Source organism: Acanthaster planci, linkage group LG13 (genome assembly GCF_054643075.1).
Source record: "Acanthaster planci isolate LZ-2023a linkage group LG13, COTS_SCS, whole genome shotgun sequence".
In the NCBI taxonomy this organism is placed as follows: Eukaryota; Metazoa; Echinodermata; class Asteroidea; order Valvatida; family Acanthasteridae; genus Acanthaster; species Acanthaster planci.
This window is the reverse complement of record NC_141789.1, coordinates 8,146,255-8,171,092: the sequence shown is the minus strand read 5'-3', so window position 1 is coordinate 8,171,092 and position 24,838 is coordinate 8,146,255. Positions and strand designations below refer to the sequence as shown.

The 24,838-nt window shown below is 39.7% G+C and overlaps 1 protein-coding gene across 1 annotated transcript in view; it reads right to left on the bottom strand.

Moving 5' to 3' along the window:
- LOC110982483 (myoferlin-like) overlaps positions 1–24,838 on the bottom strand; it is a 181,289-nt gene that overhangs the window by 5,773 nt on the left and 150,678 nt on the right. Inside the window, exons 50-52 of the mRNA XM_087145128.1 lie at positions 22,289–22,388; positions 20,223–20,407; positions 18,260–18,369 (exon numbers count right to left, since the gene is read on the bottom strand). Coding sequence (XP_087001254.1) covers positions 18,260–18,369; positions 20,223–20,407; positions 22,289–22,388 — 395 coding nt within the window. The remainder of the gene's footprint in view (positions 1–18,259; positions 18,370–20,222; positions 20,408–22,288; positions 22,389–24,838) is intronic.

Here is a 24,838-nt window from a genome sequence, read left to right as displayed (position 1 = left end):
TTCATCAGATGCGAATTTCTCCAGATATATGTCACTGAAATCCGCATCTTTAAGTCAGTGTCATGTGATACCTGATGACGTCATCGTGATGCTCTTAATCTGTTAAGTTGCAAGTTGATTTGAGTTGGAACAGTGAGAGAAGTTGTGAGTACAAAATTAATTTTAAAAAATTTGAGACTGAATGAAAATCAAACAATGAGATTTCAGGTCTTTATAGATTTATCATTAGGAAGACATTCTATCCTTCGATGTTTAAAAGCAACTGGACTTACTACCGTACTCAAATTAAAAAAATCAGATATATGATGATGTCATCATGACATCACAAAATAGTCCTCTGTTGATGTAAGTACCTTCAAAGTTTGAAAGGAAGCTGAAAAAGAAAAAACTCTAGAACAGCACAGCAGCCATGGCTCACTGCTTTCTATGAATCTCAATTTCTTTACCTTAGTAGCTCATATTCAGTCATCCATGCAAATTACAAATGCCACTGAAATCACACAAGGAATCCTGCTAAGCAGGTGCACACTCGCTAAATTTTTTAAAAACAGCAAGTAAAGAAAAATGGCTGATAAATGACCACACATGGATGTAAAATGAATGCCATTTTTAAAGGTTTCACACCCCATCCCTTTGTTGAATCCATCCCCAACTCTGCCCATCCCATCATCCTATCCATCTCTTACTCCGCCCCATCCAATCATCCTATCCATCTCTTACTCCGCCCCATCCAATCATCCCATCCATCTCCAACTCTGCCTCCCCATCCCATCATCCTATCCATCTCTTACTCCGCCCCATCCAATCATCCCATCCATCTCTTACTCTGCCCCATCCAATCATCCCATCCATCTCTTACTCCGCCCCATCCAATCATCCCATCCATCTCTTACTCCGCCCCATCCAATCATCCTATCCATCTCTTACTCCAGCCCATCCAATCATCCTATCCATCTCTTACTCCGCCCCATCCAATCATCCCATCCATCTCCAACTCTGCCTCCCCATCCCATCATCCTATCCATCTCTTACTCCGCCCCATCCAATCATCCTATCCATCTCCAACTCTGCCTCCCCATCCCATCATCCTATCCATCTCTTACTCCGCCCCATCCAATCATCCCATCCATCTCCAACTCTGCCTCCCCATCCCATCATCCTATCCATCTCTTACTCCGCCCCATCCAATCATCCCATCCATCTCTTACTCCGCCCCATCCAATCATCCCATCCATCTCCAACTCTGCCTCCCCATCCCATCATCCCATCCATCTCTTACTCCGCCCCATCCAATCATCCTATCCATCTCTTACTCCGCCCCATCCAATCATCCCATCCATCTCTTACTCCGCCCCATCCAATCATCCCATCCATCTCTTACTCCGCCCCATCCAATCATCCCATCCATCTCTTACTCCGCCCCATTCAATCATCCCATCCATCTCCAACTCTGCCTCCCCATCCCATCATCCTATCCATCTCTTACTCCGCCCCATCCAATCATCCTATCCATCTCCAACTCTGCCTCCCCATCCCATCATCTCCGATTCCACTTCCACCCCATTATCTCACCCATCTCCTGCTTCAATCTGATCCCATCCCATCATCCTATCTACTCTTCTCCTTATCCCATCATACCCACCTGTCTCCCTTTACATGTGTGTCATGCATTGTAATTGACATGTCTGCATACATAAAGATCTGATGCTAATAAACTCAAGATTGAAATCAACGTAAGCAAATGACACGTATTATATGCACAAGTAAAAACTTGAACATTGAGCGCACGGCTGGATGGAGGGAGAGAGGTACAGAAATGGGTATTACATAGGCAGTATTTACTTCACAGCTTGACAACAAACCAAAAAGTCAGACGGAACAGTGGTATGCTAACTTTGTCTTACACATGTATGTATCAACTTATGTGTCTTATAAATTGATTCACAGACGCCACTGTTTTCATGAATTAGAACATTTAGATCCATGTCAGTATAGCTGACAAAGTCTATGGTAGTTCTGGACTAGGGCTTGACCTGAGTGATTTGGGACATGATTTAATTCTTGACTCTAATGACTTAGGACTCTGAAACGGTACATTTATGTACATGTAGACTAACCCCAGGTGACTCAAGACTGAGACATGGGTCCAATTCACAGCACTGCAAAGCACCTAGTTTTACACTAATATATAAGCTCTGCGTATTTGATGGAAACCATAATCAGCAGTCACAGCAAAGGCACACGTACCTCAGAGGAAACATTTGCTTAACTTTAATAAGGACGTAACAAGGGAAATCTCTAGTATGTCTTGTATGTTTACGGTGAGCAAAATTTTATTCTACAGTAAGCATAATTATTCTGCTAATTGTCAAGCAATGCCATAAAAATGAACCAAGGTCTCTCCTCAAATGACTTGAGACTCTGATAGACTCAATTCATGTGACGTTGTAAGCGCGCGCGCTTACGCCCTTTTGCCTGGAAGCATGACAACAGTAGAAAAAATAGTCCCTGTTAAAAGGGCGTAAGACACACACTCTCTTTATTTTGTAAAAGCGGATAAAATTTACTATACAATGAACACAGGCTGTGCAAAAAGCAACCTTTGAACAACTTATCAAACGACTTGGGAAATTTTTTTTTTGCAGCAATTATGCTTCCTGGCAAAAGGTTGTAAGCGTCGTACCTAACGATATAGCTCTACAGTGTATGTCTATTTCATTCTAGCTGGGAATCTGGTGCCCTCCAAAAAGGCTGGACTGTGGGCCAGATTCCATTATATGGGCCATGCTTCTAGCTAGTTTCAAACATAATTGTGAAAACCACTCAATCACACTTTTACTCTTTTTTGCAAATAACTTTTTGGTCTCCAAAAATCATACCTTTTGAAAAAAAATGAAAACTTTTAAGCAGCTGTGCTAGTGTGCTTCATCATTTTTCAAAAATGCTATCCAATAAGTTTAAGGTCATTTCTGTGGGCAGCAAGTGAATTGTTTCTGCCCAAGCTTATGCTATATTAGGAACAAAAGAAGCCTAAAACCAGCTCACATATTAATTGTTCATGTTCCATAAAGGAATTTGTTAAACTTGCAAACCGAACAAAACCAGACGACCTCACCCCCCCGATAATTTATTTCTGGATTTGCACAATCCACATTTACATGTCAAACACATGAATGTCTGTAGAAACAATTCACATTTACATGTCAAACACATGAATGTCTGTAGAAACAATTCACATTTACATGTCAAACACATGAATGTCTGTAGAAACAATTCACATTTACATGTCAAACACATGAATGCCTGTAGAAACAATTTACATTTACTCACTTCTTCACAAATGGCAAAGCCATACCACTATTACAAATCTGAATTTCTGAAAGTTCATCAATGCATGAAAACACATGTGTACTTGAGCCCTACAAACCTTCTAAAGAAGCTCCCTGAGGAATATTTTGCATTTAATTGAATAAAACATCAGTTACTGACCACTCTTTCATGTAAACTGGTGCACTGGCTTTTTACAAGGAGATCAGTTCAAGTACCAGAGATGACCTCTGTTTGCCTGGTCATATCAAGTTAATGGCCTGCATCCTGCTTCACCTTGAGTCAACTTTCCTGGAAACTGGAATTCTTGCCAATTTATTTTCTTTGGCTGTGATAAATAGATAGGGTGCAAACAGCCGCAAATTCAAAATATTTGCACTTGATCAAAGCTGTCAGGAACTTTGCCAGGTCCAGGTGATTGCTCTACAATCTTTGAGGAACAATTTTTTTTCTGATTAAAGGGGAACAAGATAAGAGTGAATTAGTAAAATGGAAATGTGACCAGGATTTCTGATTTACTGGCAGATGACAAATGTTAGATTGTTGGCCAGAATTGACTTGTACATGTACTTGCTGTGACTGTAGTCTACTCTTCAGCTTCATTCCTGTTGGACTACTGCTGTACTAAAACTTGTAAGAGATTAACTTTCCTTTGTAGTTGGATTTAATCACAAACTTACAATACAACACAGAACATTAGCCAACATCCCTTGTTTTGAAGCATTCAAATATATACATGTATTGCTGGTGCTGCAATATTCTTTGAACAGTAAAATTACACGGTAGCAGCTTTTTCCAGCCATATAATGAACGTTTGTGCCCAAATTCAACATTAAAAAACTTTAAAACATTCACCTGTGGAAGGCTGCCTTGCTGTTAACGTCTATCTTCTAGATTTTGTATCCTGCTTTTGTAACAGTGTCCTGGGCATTTTTCAATCATCAGAATCATAAGCAGCAACATTAGCAGCATATTTTTACTGCAAGTTGGTAATAGCCTTGTTGCTATCAAGGATTCCCTTTCTGAATTAAGTACACTATTTGCTAAGTGTCAGCTTTATAAACGTGTGGTACCAAGTCCGATCTTTAGAAATGCTACAGGTATGTATAAAATTTCTTGGTGATGTGTGTTAAAAAGGTAGTTTTCAAAAAAGGACAGAATAACCTGACATTTCATTGTGCAGACTAGTTCATTCTTTTGGAGGACTCAGGATAATACTTTTAACACAGGGAAGTAAGGCTTGAATGTTGTATGTCTGGTTAACACCCACAGAATATGGAACCAGAATGCTAATGCAGGCACAGAAATAGTGTGAATTGCCATTTTGCATTTGGTGACAGGGATGCTCTTTTACATAACATAATATCCCTGTGTTTGTGACATGGAAGCAATTTCATCACACAGGACCAACATTTCAGCATTTGTGTGAAAGAGCCTTTGGACTACCTTTCAGCATGCATTAAGTACTAGGCCAAGTACAGTTTTTACAATAGCATCTTCATCTGTGCAATACTGCAAAACCACCATCTGTTTGATATCTGAAGTATCTAAATGAGACTAGCAAAACAGTAAGGGCACATCTGACAAAATCATCAGGAAGAAGGATCCATTCTGAGATAGGCAGTACTTGGAGTAAAGACAGTGACCTTGGGACTGTCAAGTTTGCCTAAAATTTAATTGTAACAGATTGATTATATAATTGAGAAGAATATTGCTCTTTTTCCTTGCTGATGGTACATAGTCAAGCTCTTGCTCATCTATGTTACAACTGCTCCCACTGAACTTGTTTCAGACAGTGCTGCTTGTCTTTGGATCTCATCGATATTTCCAATGCTGTTTTTCCGATGGGGTCCCATATGATATATTCCTGCAACAGATGCACATGTACATGTACAAGTGCTTTGTAGGCCACTTCCTATGTCATACTGTCACAGCTGGTACAATTCCTCCTTTCTATGACAATTTGATTTATATGCCTTCAGCAGACATTTCTACACCCAGATAAGTATAATGATCCACTTCTTCAAGAATGCCTCAACCCATTCTTTACTGAAAAGGCTTAATTTTTTTTTAGTTATTCTTACAGAATAACACTCATTTTCAACTATTATATGCTTCGCAATTGTGTTCATAGTCTTGTTCTCCCTACAGGGAAACCAGATTTGAAATAACTTGAGTCCATGACTTGACTCAAGTCTGAGTAGAGTCACAAAATTTTCATCAACTCGCTTGACTCGAGTCTTGAGGGGTAAATGACTCGACTTGAGTCTCTCATGGAGACTCGACTTGAGTACAAACTTATAAGAATTGAGTCTCAATATTATTAAAAGCCAAAGTTTAGTTGGCTAGATACCTGTCACCTTAATTTATTTTCATTATATCTAAACGAAAAAAAAATACTGGCTTACACTTAGTTGTGTTTTTATTGTATTCTTTTCAAAAATTTGTGACTCCAATTGACTTGAGCTCAGTACTTGACTCGACTACACAAAGTGACTCAACTTGTTGACCTAATGACTTGACTCAACTTGAGTCACAATGTTAGATTGGCTCAATTTGACTTGAGTCACCAAATTTAGTGACTCATTACAACAATGTTGGAAACTCCCATCACTTTGTTGCATGCTACATGAAATCAAACTCATGATTATTCCCAACAAATTTCCTGTCTTGTCAATCAATATTCACATCACAGAAAACCACAGAAATATGGCTTGGCATTCATCATAATTATCACATATCTTATGCAAAGATGCATTCTACAATCAGACAAAATCAGTCAAATGACATGATACGTGTACATGTATGTCTCCACGTGGCAAGTGCAGTGACAGGAGTTTTAGACTGTTGTAACAATCTTGCTATTGTGAGAGTTTTACATGTTTGTCATCTGTGTATTCAGTGCAGAATTTTTCTTCAAGTTGAAGAAAAATATCAGGTAACTTTACAATGATCCATAAACCAAGACAGAACCACAATCAAAATGCCAGTTGTATATTACGATGGGGTTTTTCAGTGATATAAAGACAACATATTAGTAAGTCTTCCAGTACCAGGTTAGCCATGAAAACCTGCCTCAAATGGGTTTAACAACTAGTGACAGACACCTGACTGCAGCTGGAAAGTTCATGAATGTTTGCACTGGACATAATTTGGTGAAGTTGGCAGTAGCCTCTACGCAGGTTAAGCAGAAAGTTCAAAATAACACAGCCTTTAGTCTTTCAGTTCTCAGCTTGGGATAATGGTAATAATAAAAAGCTTGGCTGAGATCTCTTTTTTATAATTATATTGCTGAACATTAGCGATCAAGCCCATGCCTATAATGTGTATCGGTTTTCAAATCCAAGCCATGCAGTCTGTCTGTACATCTATGTCTCTGTTCAATGTTAATCAAGTAAGGAGTGATTTTAGTTCTGAGTAATAAAGTCAGCCTGTGTCACATGATCAGGACTTACTCGCCCTTTTCATCCACCTTAAAATGGCAATCACTCCATTCACTCATATAACTTCACTTGAGAAGCCAAATGAACACATTCCTTTTGTGGATGATAATAGTTATTTTAAGTTTCCAGAGTTTCTAGAATTGAACAGAATGCAAGCCATAAATAGGCCAGATGAGTGGATATTGAAATGTGCTTGTACCTTTTACCATGGCAGTCACCTTGTGAATGTGGCCTAATTGTGACCTAATGCACATAGCTGTTATCACCTCTACACTCTCAGCACGATCTTTCAACAATCACAAACCAATGCTAGTTAAAAAGCACCAGAGTTTTACACCTTACACAACAAGAAAGAACAGAAGTAGTCGGTCACAGAAACATTTTGACACTTGCACTTAATAAAAGCAATGAAAGTTGGACCAAGCATTGGGCTCAGAGGGCATGCACGCATTCCAATGTACCCTGTTTTAATCACGACCTCTTCAACACTGCAATAACAGCATGGCTGATGCAAACTTAAAGGTAGTGTGCAAGATTTACATGTACATGTACAGTGTACTGCAATTTGTCAAAATTGGCCAATTTGGGGTTTGTGGTTTACTATGTGTATCATTCCACCAACTTGTTTCATTTTTTGAGATCACTGCTTTGAGAAATAGAGAAAAACACTGTTCATTTTCCCTTGAAGCACATCTTGTGAAATTTGTCTCTCAAAAATCCATGGGTCACAGGACATTCCCAAGTACCTGTGCAATGCACAAGTGACGTGGATCTGCAGACTGATTATGGCCCTCAAAATAAATTTTTTCCATGGTTTTGTGTAGTACTAGTGGTTGGCTAATTAACCTTCAAGTTTGGTTTCCCCTTCAAAAATACAACAAGGAGAAATTGATAAACAACATTTCAACAGGCAGCGAAGAGACTGCAGTCACCACAGTTACTGCGTGGCCACATGTACTGTACATATGTACATGTACATACATGATTGACCACACAGTCATTGTTCGCTCTCCACATGTATGTACTGTATGTTTGACAAAAACCATCCACGCACCATCAGAGCCCATCATAAACACTTTAAAATAAACAAATATGGTAACTTTCATTGCATTTTGGGCATGCGAGTTAGTGTTAAGGATAACCATTGGACCACACCATTATCATAAGGGATGATTGCAAGATGATATATTCATGTGAGGTAAACCTCCAAAGTTTCACAAAGTAACTTTAATTTCAAACCAGTCCAAATTCTCCTTTAGACTGTTAGTTACAGTTTTGTATCCATTTCATTATTTAATTCCTGTGTAATGCATTTAGGCTTACAGAAGGCATGTTGGCAGTTTGTATACTACCCATTAATATAGACTGGGCTCTGGCTATGCTGGTTGCAGACACTTTGTGAGATGACAGCAAGCCAAAGCAGATCTGTCAAGTTGCTGAAAGTATGGCCACTGACATGGCTAGCTCCTTCTAGTGCTCCAGTGTGATTGTTCAGTATATTATATTTGGAACTGCTGGTTATTAAGATCTCATTTGATATTAGGGAGACAACCTGCATTATTTCAGAAGTGTTGGATTATATTGGGAGAACCAGGTGAACCAGTCATTCGAGGACTCAGCAAAGCTGAGACTTTTAAGGGATTGCATGCCGTTGTTTCCTTGCCTGTTGGCATAACTGGTTACTTGCAGCCCTGGTCTGTGAGCTTGCTCTCCCTGTTGAGGTTTACTGGGTCTAGCTCCTGTAGGGTTCCATGAGGATTATTACAATTGCCCTCTTAATTGAGCCCATGTTATTTTGTGTACAAGAGCAATGTTGAGTGATTAAACCCTGGTTGAGGATTACTCATCCAAGGTCGCTGTGCAGTTGACCAAGTGAGGATCCCTATCATAAGTCATGGTGTAATTGACCGCATGAGGACCATTTGTACATAGTTAATCACATTGAAGCTTTGATTTAGAATAAACCCTTGACATAATTGTCATTTGGCATCATTTGACATGGTGAAGATCAAAATTCATTGTGACTTATATTGGAATTGATTATAAAACTCTGTTGTCATTAGAATCAATTGCTTAATTGCAGATCAGTGGTATATTTTCAACAAATGAACAATCCCTAGGCTTAGTTTACCATTCTCTTACTAATATCCCCCCCTTTCATCTGGGAGCAGCTCATCCTTGTGCAAGAATCATAAACAGATATATATATATATATATATGTGGAATAAGGCCTAGTGGAATACCAGCTTCCAATCAGCCTACTTGTTGTCAGTTGCATCATTGACATGGACCCTGCCACAATACCATTATTTGAGCTCTTTGTCTTGATGCATCGCTCAGTTGGTATTATGAAAATGGCCAGCATATACATGTAAACGTTAAAATGTTGAGGATTCCTCTTGCTTAAACACTGTGCAAGATTCTTTCTAAGGCCTTTAACTCAAAAGTGGCTCGGGCAACATGTGACTCACTTTTGCAGAGTGCATCACATAGATGAGCCTCTAATGTTCAACTACATGTAGATGGCAAAAGGAAACTGATGTGATGAAAAGACTTGTCATATCTCCCCTGGTTAGTGTTGTCCTGTTGAGGTACAACTTCAGAGCTCAAACTGGGTACAATTTATCTTTCAGTAGAGATGAGTGGAACTGAATATCTGGAATAAAGACATCAGGGTGAGTCAAGGAGTCTGGCTTTCTGTGTGGAACATGATGCAAGGAACCAAACCTACTCCCGGATCCAGGATCAACTGACAAGGCTTATCATTTCCTCTGTCATCATGACATGGCAATTGCAAGTAGAAAGGTCAATTTAAGTTTTAGGCTAAGTAAAGATGCCTGTCCCAAAGGGTTATAAAGGGAATGTGAAAGTTTCCCAGTATCTGAGGGAGATCCTATGAGAGGAGGAGTTTACAAGTGGGAGGCTTCGTGATGAAAGATATGAGTCAGGGTGTGTTTATTAAAGATTTCGGAGCAATCAGGAACTCTCCATGATTTATGAATAGCTGCAATAGCTGATTGGTACATGTAGTTCTTTATGGTGGCTACTGTGAATTCAGGGTTGAACAGGTAAATGAATAAGTTGCTAACATCGGTCGGAATAGAATTGATCAGATCAATAGTTTTCCATCTACACCACTTATAGTAATGTCAAAGTCGTATTGCAGACCTTGCAGAGGGATGGTCAACAGCATGCCACAAACAGGCAGCTTTCACTGAAAGTCTTACTGTTCAGAATGATTGTTTGACAATACCAGCATGACAAGTGAGGACTCTCGGGAGCTCTTTCAATTATGTTTGACATTGGCTGGAACAGAATTGGGTGTGTTGGGGCTTTGGACACATGCTCAAAACTGGAGCTCATTCCAAGGCCTGGAAAGGCAAATCTGAAGGGGGTGGGAAGCATGTCCTGCTTGCCCATTGAAGCTTACTGCCATGGTTTGGTGTTGGCTTCCCTTACTATACTGGTGAGCTTCTCTATCGGCTGACATTCCCCATAAATGGTGGTCAGCAAGGCAGGCTTACTGTGGCCTGGCTCTCGGCCTACTGGGTCACCATTCCCGAGTCCCAGGCAACAAGTGAATTCTGCTGAGAGGAAGAGTTATCCCAGCAGATTCTTGTTGAAGGTTAGGCACAAAGGAAAATTTAGATTTTGTACATCGAAGATAGGATTTCTAATCAAGTACATTTACACATATGTAGAGTGTACACCATACATTGTTTTTTTAATATCTTTTTAGGAGGAAAAAATTATCATTTCATTCAAGCATTTAAATATGCATGTAAATTCCAAGGTAGGGAATAAAGAAAAGTTGGATACTGACGAGAGTTAAGAACTATTCATTGTCTGGCAAGTTCCCTTAATGATCAGAGATTCATTTACCACTTGGAATACTGGAACTCTGGCCAAGTCTCTGTGGGAGAGTACATTCCAGAAAGCTCACATGTAGCTGTCGACTGATTGAAAGTGCTGATGTGATGAAAAGTCGAAACAATACTGCATTAACCCACGATTAACCCAAGACACTGACAGGAAGTATGTCAAGAATGCTCTTGCGTTTGTTTGCTCATGCCACTTTGCAGAACTGGGACCTGGGTGATTTCCCATATTTCAACTGGACTGAGTAGATTACACCACAGAGCAAAGACCATGTGGTCTGCCAAAGCTGGTACAGTAGAAAAGCTCATCAGAACAAAGAAGAAACCCTGGTACTGCTGGGGCATTCAAATCATTAAGACACATTACTGTAGCCTGTGTAGGGGAACCAGGAGCCACTACGTGGAGAGCCAACAGTTCCCATCGATGACAAAGATGGGTGAGATTGCTGATGGATGAGATTGCTGATGCATCTGAAATTGTCAATCATATTTGACATGTACATGTACACGTGTACTTGTAGCAACCCACAGCTGGGGAAGCATGTGGCAGCTGTTCCTTCCACATGTATACACTTTAGTTTATTTAGAGTGAGCAACAGGGAACACAGATGCAAAAACTAAAAGAAATCGGCCCTGGCTAAGATTGAATTAATTTGTGGTTTTTTTTCTTGGTGTCTGTCACGTGTAATTGGCCTGAATGATCCATGGTTAAGGTGAGGTTGGTGGGGAAGAGATTGCCAAGAAAATGGTAGTATGGATGAAAACAGTAGGGCTTTTTGTTTTTAATTAGCGTTTGTACCAGATCCCAAACCATTTTGCTTTTCTATAGAGTTTTCTTTTTGCAACCCATCTTTGTTTGCACTTGTTAGAACACACGTAGTTAAAACTTGTTCATATACAGACATCTGAAGTTAAGCACAGTTATGGTATCATCATACCATCAGGTGTCAAATTACGAGGAATTAACTTTGAGAAATTTTCATCTTTAAAAATACACAGCAAACTTAAACCTGAGGTATATCCCTCGACTTTATTTTAGCAGCAAGAATAGTTCATTTTTTGGCGTGTGCATAAAATCATCACAACCCTTGCTTGTGGTCCCAGCTGGAAGTGCCATATCATTTAAAATTAATAATACATTGTAGATATGAACTTGGTGGCAGTGGTGTAAGTCTGCTGGTTAGTATTCTTAAAAACTTGGACAGATGATGTCATGAAATTCTTGAGCGCCCTCTGACAGCAGGTTGAAAAATGTGAAAAATGCATATTGATAAGTCAGTTGATAAAGTTTCTTGGAATCAACTGAATATTGATAGGTAGAGTTACCTTTGTGCATATAGTGCATGTTGAAAAATTCAGGCTGACGACATCATCAGAATAGAAGTTACAATGAAAAGACGTTGAACATTTCAAAATCGATTTAAAAAAATTAATTCTGACAGATGGAGTCTTGAATTGCACATCAGATGATAGAGTAAATATTGCCACTCATTATCAAAAGCATTGGGCTTGCCTTGTTTTTCATACACACAACCTGCCAATGATGAAAAATCCTGACTGTGATTCATCACTTCAACATTCCAGGCCTGCAAGCTAAACCAATAAACCCATACCTTGTATTGTGTATGCATTATGTACACAGCAGTTCAAGGGTTGGCACAGTGCCAGTGATCTCATGGCAATGAAAGTATCTAAAGAAATTGTATATTGCCCCCTTTTCAGTTGGGTTAGTGGTGAACCTAGGCAACATGTGGTCTAGTGGTTGAAAGCAGGACTGAGGACCTGCAAGACCTGACTTTAATTTTCTTTGTGTACCTGTGAACCTTGAGCAGCTCTTTCCCATACACAACACTTACCCCCAAAACGAAGGGGGTATCATTGCTATATTCAGGGTTCACAATTGGTGAACACTTAGCTCTAATGGCCCTTGTATTGCAAGGCATGCAAACAACCTGAAATTTGGTTAAAAATACCCCAAGTTAGCACTCGATAAATTGGAAAAAAGAGGTTAAACTGGGCTAAACTGCAGGCCCATTCAAAACAAGTCCAATCACACACCTTGGAATTTCTCCACTGAGCCTTGTTCCTGAAATGGAACTGAGCAACTTCAGGCTCACACACTCCCATTCTTATTGCGAGTTAGACTGTCAATGGTGGGATTGACAAGCAACTGTGCTGTACGTTATACCACCTTTGACAACACTATTAACTTAGCTGTTTGTTCTGGCAGAGGGGCTCTCATGGCAAAAGCTTACATCAAATCTGCTTTTTGCCTTATGCCTATCCACTCCAATGACTTCTATTTGCATGGAATTAAAATTCAGAATGATACATGTATATATATGTCAATAAACCCTTCCAATGGGCGTGGCATGTGCCCCTGCATATTTGAAGCATTTCTCAACTTTTGTGGAATGGGTGGTGCACATGCGGGCAGGCTCTGATCACTTATGCCATTATTGCAGATGATTTCCTGATGATCGGGAAGGGGGACCTCTTCATGATAGGGTCTAATATATTGTTTCACTCAAGTACATAGTGCGTGTATTTGCAGAACTAGGGGTGCCACTGACAGACAACAGAACAGTTCTTCCAACAATATAATTTACATTATTGGGTCTAGAAATCGATTCCATCCCATAAACAGTTTCCATCCCCACAGACATACTCAAAAACATCTCAAAAAAGGTTCAGGATGCAACCCCTTCCCCTTGGTAACTCTCAAGACCCATTCACTCATTAGATCTGTATCCTTTGTGTGCCATGCTGTCATCCCTGGGTGAGCCTTCCTCAGGCGACTAACAGACTCTACTTCAAACGCAAAGCAACTTTCGCACCTAGTTCATCTTTCCAAAGGTGCGAAGGGAGACCTCCATGTATGTCACAGGTATTCCTATACAGCTTGAATATGAGGACAATGATTCTGGACCAAAGCTGGGCACTTATGAAGACCATCAACTATTCACAGATGCTATTGGAGGATAGGCTTTGGGGATACTTTCAAGGCCAGTGGTTGAACCACTTGCTGCCGGAGAGTCCAGTTTGGGCAATATTCTTTATACGCGTAGCCGGGGTCTCCGAAATCGGACCAAGGGAACTGGACCTTGTAACAAAAGACTTTTGTCCCCACTGATAATCACCGAAATGCTGCAAACAGTAATACACTGTTTCAAAAACAATGATGGATTACCTCCACTAAAGCCAGCACTTTGTGCTGAAAAATGTTAGCAATTCCCAGCAGCTTGGTCTTTTGTAACGAGTACCATCTTTTGTTAAAAGACCCAGCTCCTTTGTCCGATTTCAGGCACCTTGGCTATGTGTACAAACCCAAGGTCTTCGGTAGTTCAGACAAATGCAGTGCAAATCCTTAGGGATTAACTCCCTACAGCTTCCTTGTTGGGGCAGCTACTTCCACTAACAATTCAATGGATCCAATTATTGCGCTGCTGGACTTCCCCAGCAGTTAATTGTACATTTGGCAAGTCCTCCCCTTCTAGTGCATGCTATTCCAGCTGTGAGCTGCCCGTGGCTCACAACCCCAACCAACCTCCAAAACTTGCTTTCCTTGTTGCTTTTTCTTCCTTCCTTTGTGCTTCATCCCACAGCTACCATTTGCACTTACATATAGGTAGTCCTGCAGTGACATCATCATCTTTCACACTGAATAAGGCTCTCACAAACCTTCACTGGGTCTCCTCATCCGGTGGGGCATGTGGAGAGTAAAAATCTCTTCGATGTTTCCCTCAGTCAGAGCAGAAGTCAAATACTCGCCGGTTCCTTACAACATTGTGATTCACCTTGGGACCAATGATCTGTTCTCAATCCCATTTGAATAGATGCAAAGCACGTTGGAGGAAGGCCTACAGGAGCTGTGATATATGTTATCCCATACATGCCTTGAATGGTCTGATATTCTTTTACACCTCTTTTCTGAATGTGAGGAAGAATGACCTACGGTTGGCAAGTGGAACATACTTGCTCTGAGCAAATATACCCACAGGATGTATGAACACTTGGGAAATGCATGCATGCACTCGTGCACCCACACATCATTTACCCCAACCAGAATGTACCCCTTCTACTGGCAGGATGGCCTCCACTTATCATCCCTGGGCAACAAGCTATTCAGCCAAAACATTTTTTTTTGCAGCACTGCTCTTCACAACACACCTTACTGCCCGCCTCTGCCCTCCCCTACCCCAGGTGGTCAATTCCTATTCTGGTTAACCAGGAGGATATCTCTTCCTTGTCACATTAAAACTTAAAAAAGGGGGAGGCGAGCACATTCAGCACCCTGGATGCCATATATTTTGGGGGGGAGGAGGGTATGGCAAGTCCCTCATTTGATATATGTTTGGCACAAATGGAGGGGGGCAGTCACACTTTGGGGGAAAACGAGGGGATCATCAATTCACACACTAATTTTTTCAAAATAATCCTAATGACCAGAATAACCTCAAGTTAATCACTTAAATTTATGAGATCTCTGTGTCCTGTTGTGACCTTTGATCCTTATGTTTCAAGTAGTAATGTTCACTATTACCATAGATTTTATATAATCTCAGGAGTGGTTCGTAACCTAACCACTAGAACTTTAACTTAAGTAATCTCCCAAGATGACGATGGCTTTACACCTGGTTTATAACCATTAGACCTAGATTATAATGCTGTGCCAAACTCAAATAATGCAACTTTTTCCATTTTGGCAGAGAACATACAGCACAGCGCTTAGTGCAATTCGGCTTGGCAAGTTGAATTCAGTGCGGAAAACCCTTTAGCGACAGGATATGCTACGCTTTCATTTTCAAATGGAAGTGGCACGCCACTGCTCTATTTAAGCTTGACATTTAGCACAACTGCCACCCAATTACCATGCTATTGTCACACTCATTTGAATTAAGTTCTTCATGGCAATGGCATGGCGTCTAGTCTTGGCCTTAGTCTGATAGTTTAAACTGCTACCACTCATGTACAGTTCATATTTGCAGTGGTTCAGGGTAACTTGCTAAACCAGTGGTGGATTTCAACACTGCAGGTCATTACCAATTTCTTGCATTGGGGCACCAATTATGTTTCAAGCAACAGTAATTCAACCTCTCGATTAAGTAGATGTAATTATGTTACTACATACATGTAAGAAACTTCCATCTCGTGTAACACTAGCACTTGCTAAAAGCGATTGACTCCTGTAGACAGTTAGCCAAAGCAAGGCCACATACACATGTCCTTTGTCATGTCCTCTCTTGGATCAGTATGTTATACACAGAGTGTTGGTAAAAGACTCGAAAGCTACACAAAATACAAGTTGTACTTGCAAAGAAGCTACATGTGCATATGGCCAGTCTGTTGTATATGGTGCCACAGGACAAGCACAGCAGATTCTACTGAACACGTACTGGGACAATGGCGACACAGGACAAGAAGCACAGCAGACTCTACTGTACACATAGAATTTACCGGTATTTAAAGGGTATGAGTACCAACTTGGTCAACTTGAAATAGTGGGTTTGGTGGGCACTGCGGTACTCAGGGTATGCAGCAATGCCACTAATGAGTCTGTTAGTCTTATGTTTTGTTTTTTCTAGTGAACTAAACGACTAATGATTTTGTTCACACCCAAGATGTACATTTATCTATGAGTTTTGTTTAAAATCTCTCGGCCCACAGTGCAAATGTCTTGGACTTCTTACAAATGTTCAATAGCGTCTAAAAAAACAGATCCCTTGGGCAGTTACAACTGGCATTACTGATATTGGTATTTCCAAGAAAGGTTTTCAAGCTTGCTCCTAGGCTTTTACATTATTTGACCAAGGGCCACACAACTTCAGCTGAAACAACCTTTAGACTATCAAGGATGGTATTGTCATTGATAAAGCTCAAATGCACGCAAATACTCGACCAGCATTGCAGAAATCACATACCGGTATCAAAATTCAAATTTTCCTTAGCTTTTAACCACTTCGTGCCGGGGCATTTTTCAACGTTGAGGATGCTGGGCCGGCATGACTAACATTTTGTCCGTTTTCAAAATCCTTCAACAATTCATCATTCCATTTAACAGTCGTTTATAGCCGCACGGAGTAATCTTTAGGCACTACTCTAAGTTGACAAGTGACCTTCATTGACGCCCGAATATTTCAGCCAGGCCTGCAGCCTTGTAAACAGAGCCCAGATTGTGCGGTGTTATATCTTTTGTTCACGAACCTGGCTCAGTGCACTGCTGACCTCTTTTCAATAGGGGCCAGATTAGCATGCAGCGGTGCTGTGTGGCTCATCGCTGCGGTGGTGGAGAGCTTTTGTCCCCGGTGGTAATCCGCTTGCTCTGAATACCCCAAACCCTGGTATACGGTTTCAAAATAACGCTGGATTATCACCACTTTTGAGAGTGAAAAATGCCGGTAATGCCCAGCAGCCTAGTCTTTTGTTCGGAGTACGGTCTTTTGTTACAGGGCCCTGTTTCCTTTGTCTGAGTTTGGAGACCCCGGCCACAAATATAAACCATACGGCTCCGATTTCGGAGTCCCCGGCTGGTAGTGGTTAAGTCAGTATTATCAGTCCTGAATATATTTAGCTTATTTTAAGCAAATTTCAGAGTTTAGTAACAAAGTATGGAAAATTTCGGAGCCATGAGGAATGTTCAGTAAATCTAAATGTTAGGTATAGCATACTTTGTTACAGTGCGTTGTCCTGTACGAACTTTCCATCAAAAACAATGTTCCTATTTGACAAATGGGATGTGCAAGTGTCATCTTCTAAAATATACATAAATAACAGTGTTAATATTGGATTCTATAAGTGAGGGTGAAAGATAAACGTCACATCGTGTTGAACTTCTTATGGTACCATTCCTTTCTGAAGGCTCTTTTGTTCGTTGAATTTAAGAAATTTCAGTCATCTTATATATTATGTGGTTCAAGTGGTTTCATACACTTTTTATTGTATTAACCACTTCATGCCGGGGCATTTTTCAATGTTGATGATGCTGGGCCGGCATGACTATCATTTTTTCTGTTTTCAAAATCCTTCAAAAATTCATCATTTCATTTAATGGTCGTTTATAGCCGCACGAAGTAATCTTTAGGCACTACTCTAAGTTGACAGGTGACTTTCATTGACACCCGAGTATTTCAGCCAGGCCTGCAGCCTTGTAAATAGAGCCCAGATTGTGCGGCGTTATGTAACTTTCTTTTGTTCACGAACCTGGCTCAGTGCACTGCTGACCTCTTTTCAATAGGGGCCAGATTAGCGTGCAGCAGTGCTGTGTGGCTCATCGCTGCCGTGGTGGAGAGCTTTTGTCCCTGGTGGTAATCCGCTCGCTCTCAATGCCCCAAACCCTGGTATAAGGTTTCAAAACAAGGCTAGATTATCACCATTTTTGAGAGTGAAAAATGTTGATAATTCCCAGCAGCCTGGTCTTTTGTTCGGAGTACTGTCTTTTGTTACAAGGCCCTGTTTCCTTTGTTCAAGTTCGGAGACCCCGGCCACGCATATAAACCATTCGTCTCCGATTCCGGAGTCCCTGGTAGGAAGTGGTTAATAAATCAAATGGAAATGTAATCTAGGCTTTAGCTACAAAATACATCTTTACTACACGTATCAGTCATGACTTACTTTGGTGGATCCAGTGTAGGGTTTGCATTGGGATCATCTCTTGCAGGTGCTGCAGGTCTCTCTTCAGCTTCTTGCTCAGTGACTATTTCCAGTTCAAGTTCCAATTTGCCCTATGGTAAAAAGAATGGGAAAAACACACAAACGGATTATGGCTTCTATACTTACACTCAACATGCCATCATGTGACCTCTTCATGACAGGCAATGAAAATAAAAATCAAGAATGTTCTTGCATCTGATCTTGTGCCTGGTCTCGTGATGTCTCGACTACAATACTGTATTTTACAGTCATATCAATTTGTGTAAGGGTCATTCCATGAAGTTGGATAACAGAGTGTGATAAAGGAGCTGAAATTTCAAATTCACTTAACTGTCATTTTTCCCTAAAGTTTTAACACATTTTTGTTTCTCATAACTAGTAATACTTTTGCAATAACTAAGGCGGACAAGGAAATACTCGGGCATTATGCCACATGTAGCAGGTTATGGATGTAGCACGGAAACCACACAGAGTTTCAGCGCACAGCGAAGATTCTCCGAGTTGCAATTTGTAATGAAGATTCATTTGTTATGTTCTAAAGAACATGTTCTAAAGAAGTATTCTACCAAAAATAAAACAATAAGGAAAGGAATACACCACAAGAACAAATGTCAGGGTAGGTACATGTACTTGTTTTGGGAGACTTTTCAGACCAGGCAGTCAGCTGATCATTTTCCCGTATTCAGTCAGCATGGTAGGGTTTGATCGAAGTGTAGTCTTTGTAGCCATAAACAGCCACATGGATGGCAATATTTGTGTTGATCTTTATCACTTTTATCCCTGATTGTATACAAAATACAATCAAAATATCATGTCAGATTTCACAGAAAAAAATGCAAAAAATTTGGCACCTTTATTTACCTTTATTTTGTTACCTAAATCCTGTCCCCGTGCAGGCACGAACAGGGAACCCGCGGCCTGCACGCACCACATTGTGTTCACTAGCATGGTTCCTCACAGAGCGGAATCGCTCTACCATTAATTCTTGAGAAACATGTGGAACTAGACGTATTAGCAACAAGACTATACCATTTTGACCTGTGGGGGCATGTACCATATTTTCTTTTTTTTATGTTTAGATAATAACAGCATCATGGAAGTATGCAAACTGGAGTGATTGATTAACTATAGCTGGTTAGTCGGTCAGTTTGAAAATGTGCTTAAAACCTATTTATGTACGAGATAAATTTATGATTCCTCCAAGGGGATCACGCGGTACCACCCCTATTATTACATAATAGTAAAGGACTAACGGTCATTGCAATAACAAGATCTTGACGTAACTTGGAAACCGTCTGGATTTTTTTCTGATCAACTGTAAATTGTAAATAATCAAAATTTACTGAGCATGAACACACAACATGTGCCGTAAATTTTCATTCTTTCTATGATCTTGTACTATGAAATCAATGATACCAGTCTCTAATGGCCCAATTTACATGTCCTTTCGACAAACTTAGGGTGCTGTAACTGCATCATGGACGTAACATGTGGAAACTCCGTGTTTGGCAAGCGGGTAAATTCATGGCACGCTATGTTTTGCTTGGCGAATTCTAGAAAGGGCTGTTTAAGCATGAAAGAATCTATTTCTATATCTATAAATATATATGACAATATTTACATTTACTTTCAACCCACTCTCTTCGTTTCTTAAATGCCCTTTTATTTTGTCACCAAAAATGGTTTTACATAACTGGAAATCACTTTTTTGCTTCATGCTGCAAAAAAAGTTTCCACAAATTTGAACAAAATGGCTCAACAATATACCTCTCTATGTGTTCTTTTCATGATGTAAATTTAACTGGCTAATTATTTGAGGAGCCAGGTGATTCCAAAGTCTTCAGACCATAGGCAAATAACCAGGTGTTCCCCAACTTCCTGGAAAGACCCATAACAGATTGTGCAAATGAGCAATAGAACATACTGTGAGTTGGCGCTCCCCAGTCTCTTCACTGATGCATGGCCACCAACCATTTACACGCTTCTGTTCAAAGAGTGACACCATTGCTACCTCCTTGCCTTCCTTGTTGTCAGGTAGCTGCTTCAAGCCAGATTGACGAGATTTCTTCCTGGGTGCTGGCATGTTATTGAGATTCAGCTCCAAGGTACCTTAAAACATAAACCACATTGTCATACTATTAAAGCATGTAAAAGTAAAATTCTCAAGGTTTTGAAAAGTATAGAGTATGAAAAGGGAAAAAGATACACGTGTACCATGTGACTAAATCCAAAGAGTAAAGTGCTTCAAAGGAAAGGCAGAGGTACATGTACATGTATTTTGGAATAATAATATGCTCGTATTCTCTTTCTGATAGTTATAAAATGCAGATCAAAATGCAAAAATTCACAATTTTAGTTCTTCTTGAAACCATGTGACTTTACAAATAATTCACAAAAACTTGGAACCATGTAACTTAAAAAAGCTTTGTGAGAACAGTAAGGAAAATAATATATACATGTACATAGGTTTATCTCAATGTATAAGTGATCTTAAGTAATTTTTTCAAAATTGTAAGGTGAGCAAAAGGATGTACAAGTGCTGACTCTGACCCACTTGTCCTTGCTAAGTCTTGTCTGATCTCATTCAATATGTTCAAACCATATTTCAAGTTCATACATGTATGTCAAGTAGTTCTGAAGTTCTTATGCTGAAAAGATTTTTACATATACACACATGGCAGAGACAGCATGCCCTTTGACTTCATCCATAGGGCATAGAAACTGTCCTCCCAAATCTGGGCTGGCTAAGGAATATGGGTGCAGAAGGCAAAAACAGAATGCTTTTTTTGCTTTACCAGTTGTGACTTGTGTTTTTAACCACTTGCTGCCGCATGGATTTTCCTTGAGCAAGACAAGATGCCAGGTCATTTTCAAGATTTTCCATTTTCAAAATTTTTCAAAATTTCATCATTTCATTTAATGGCCGTTTATACCAAAATGAAGGACTCTTTGGGCACTACTCTAAAGCTGACAAGTAAATTCATTGACTCCTCAATATTTCAGCTAGGCCTGCAGTCTTGGAAAAAGAGCCCAGATTGTGCGGTGTTATGTAAGATTTTTTTGTTCCCGAAACCGGCACAGTGCACTGCTGACCTCTTTTCAATAGGGGCCAGATTAGCGTGCAGTGGTGCTGTGTGGCTCATCCCTGCGGTGGTGCAGAGCTTGTGTCCCCGGTGGTAATCCGCTGGATTATCTCCACTATTGAGAGCGAAAAAATGTTGGTAATGCCCAGCAGCTCAGTCTAGTGCTGAGCACAGTGTTTTGTTTTAAGGCCCAACTCTTTTGTCCCACTCCCGGGCTCTGCAAATAAAGCTTATGTACCCAAAAATGGGTCACCTGGCAGGTAGTGGTTAAACACTATATGGGGGAAAGTTGTGTATTCAGGTAGGCGTGCACTTCACATGAAAATTATGACGAGCTTTAAAATGTGCTGTAAAAAAATTGTCTGTTGAATGAGTAATTCATCTGACACTTCTTCTGTTTTATAAACAAAGTCACAATTCCTTTGAAACCGACAGGAGCTGTAACGAGTTGTCAGGGGAAAACACACTTCATCCAGTTCAACTCATATAATAATGCAGCATCAAGGCTCTGCACAGAATGTACATGGTCACACTGATCTACAAAGTTCACCTTTGTTCCTGCACTAATTGTGCACTTGTCAATATTTCATTTAAATTTGGTTACTTATGGCATTGAGTTACCTCTGAACTTGAGGATGATAAGTGTGGTAGGTAGTTGAGAAATCTGACAACATGGTGCAGAATGCTTATCATTCAAGAGCAATCCATTCCACAGCATAGACCTACTATGGAAACCCCATAACCCAGAGTAAGTTGCGATTGGCTTTTGTGAATATTTTTGTCTGGAGGGAAAAAAGGTGGCATAGGTAGTGTCATTTCACTCTAGAATGTCATACTATTGTTCTATTGGCCTAAAAGAATACCTGCCAGTTAAATAAAATGTGAAAACTTATCAGCAATGGCTCACCAAGGAAGTCATCAGCAGAGAATTTGTCATTGTCCCATACTTGAAGTATCAGGCTTGGTGGTACATGGGTCTCTGTCTTATCCAGACTCCAGAAGTGTTCCTACAACCGTAATTATAGCAGACCAAGAAGCACAATTAACTTGTGATACTTAAGAAAACACTAGTGTGTTGCTCATATTAAAAACCAAACCAAACATGAATAAGAGCTGTTCTGCTCCTTTGACAACAAACCAGGGGGCTTTTCCCAATCCTGCATATAAGCAAACAATAAGTACTGTCAGACTTTGCATGAATTCTAGGTCAAAACTGACCTCAAATTGAATGATAAGATGATGTCATCACATCATTTGAAGTATTTCATCTTGATGTACTTGATTGCAAGCTTTACCTACCAACTGATTTTTACATCTATTGGATTCCCTCAGTATGTGTAACAAAAATTGCTCTACAGTTTTGATGAAATTTTGATGACGTCACAAAAATTTCCAAAAATATGCACATCTGCTTCAATTACCAAAGGTCGTCTGAAAGTAATTAAAAAAAATAATTTGTTTTTGTTTTGGAGATCTGTCAAAAAGAATTAAATAAGAAAAAAAAGGGTAGTGATGTCATCATGATCAATGTCAGCCTAATTTTCACAAATAACACATCTTTGTTTGCCTACTTTCATACCTGTCAAGACTTTTTAACACGGTTATGGACAATTGGAGATACGGGGCTGCAAAAAACTTAACTTTGTAGGTATGTCACATTACATTTGATGAAGTCATCATATCATTGTTCTGGAGCCATATAAACTAAGGTCTTTCCTTGGTGTATTAAACTTTGGTGAAGATGCAAGATTGCAAAGTGACCAAAGTTGTCCCTAGATTATGGGTTTTTCATAAATATTAAACATGTAATAGTAAATCAAACAATAACATCATCATGACCTCATTAGACATATCATCCCGAGTACAAGTGTTATCTCCCTACCAATTTTTATGCTAATCAGAGCTTGCCTAGTATGGTTTGAAAAACTGTCCTTTTTGATGAAGTCATGACGTCACAATAGCTTTGACTACCCAGGAAATTTATGTTGGCCAGACCTAGTTTAATATGTCAATAAAAAATTAAAGTTTTTGATGATGTCATCACGACTTTACAAACTTTCAAACCAACCCACACATCTACATGAAACTGTCTTCCAAAAAGATATGAAAATTACTTTGTTGATTAGATATTTCAAAGGAATGTTCAAATAAGAAAATCCTTTGCGAGCAGTGAAGTAACTACCAATTAGGATTCTGAATTTACATATGATCCTTCCAAGATATTAATACTTTACACTTATTATATTCATGTCCCATCTCAAAAGCCTTGAAACTGTTTCTGTCTGGTGCTCTGACAACCAATGTCTCTGATCCATATGTAGCCACTATGGAAATTTTAAGATTATGACTAGAATTTTGTTGGCTGTGTAAAATATTCCTCTGTCTGTGCAGATGTCAATTAGGGTAACATACATGTATGCTACCATGTCCTAGCCATGGAAGGAGAATTCTTATTTCATAAGAGCTCCAACGGGATTCCAGTATATTGTAGACCATAAAGCTTGCAGAGTTTAAAAAAACGTTCTTTTTGCTAGCTTTGAATTGCAAATGTGCACTGCAGATGCATCTGCATGTAGTGGATAGATTTCAGGGGAAAGGACTTCTTGCCCTAATAAATTCATGACTGTTTGTGTACACTGGACTTCAGGCTGGATTTCTTCATACAAAAGACTTCAAGCTACATTTATCTCCACATTTCCGGCAATAACACAGAATTAGACATATATAACTTTAACCGTAACACTCTCAAATCCTCCAATTTCAATACGATTTTACATACACCCTAGGGGGTTAGGGTTAATCTGATTTTGATGGAATCAAACTCATTAAAGGCTGCTTTCACATGATACATTCAATGGTCACCCCTTTTTCTGACCTTGTCATTACAAAACAAAACATACATGTACACTGGTCAAGTTACATGTATGCTGTGTGCCTCTTGTGAGAAGGTGTAACAATTTCTTCCAACTTAAGGTAACCTATCAAAAGTCTTGTTGGGTAACTGGGAGGGGGGGCAACACCTTTTCCAGACCAATGAAAACCTCATAGATTTGCAATGCAACTATTGGGTCAGTTATTGAGACAATGTAGGCCAGTGGTTTATGGTCAGTGGATTTACTACCCAAGGTGAGGTGACCAGTCCCTTCCCATCATGCAGTACTTATCAAGCTTGACAGGTTTACAGAGCTATAAAATGGTGTGTGGTTTTCTGGATTATTTCGCTGAAGTAGCTGTTATTCCCCTTGCTTGAAGCACTATATGACTTGTGTTTGTCTCAGGTATGAAATTATTTACTTTCTATGAATTTTTCAGAGTTTTGAGTCCCAAGATCTCATCTGTTGCATATTATTGATTCACTTGCAAGTCCTTCATGGTATGTTCCAAGAATACCAAAATATAGAGAGAAAAAGTTACATTCTTCAAGGGGTATTTTCAGTTTGCTGAGTATTAATACAAG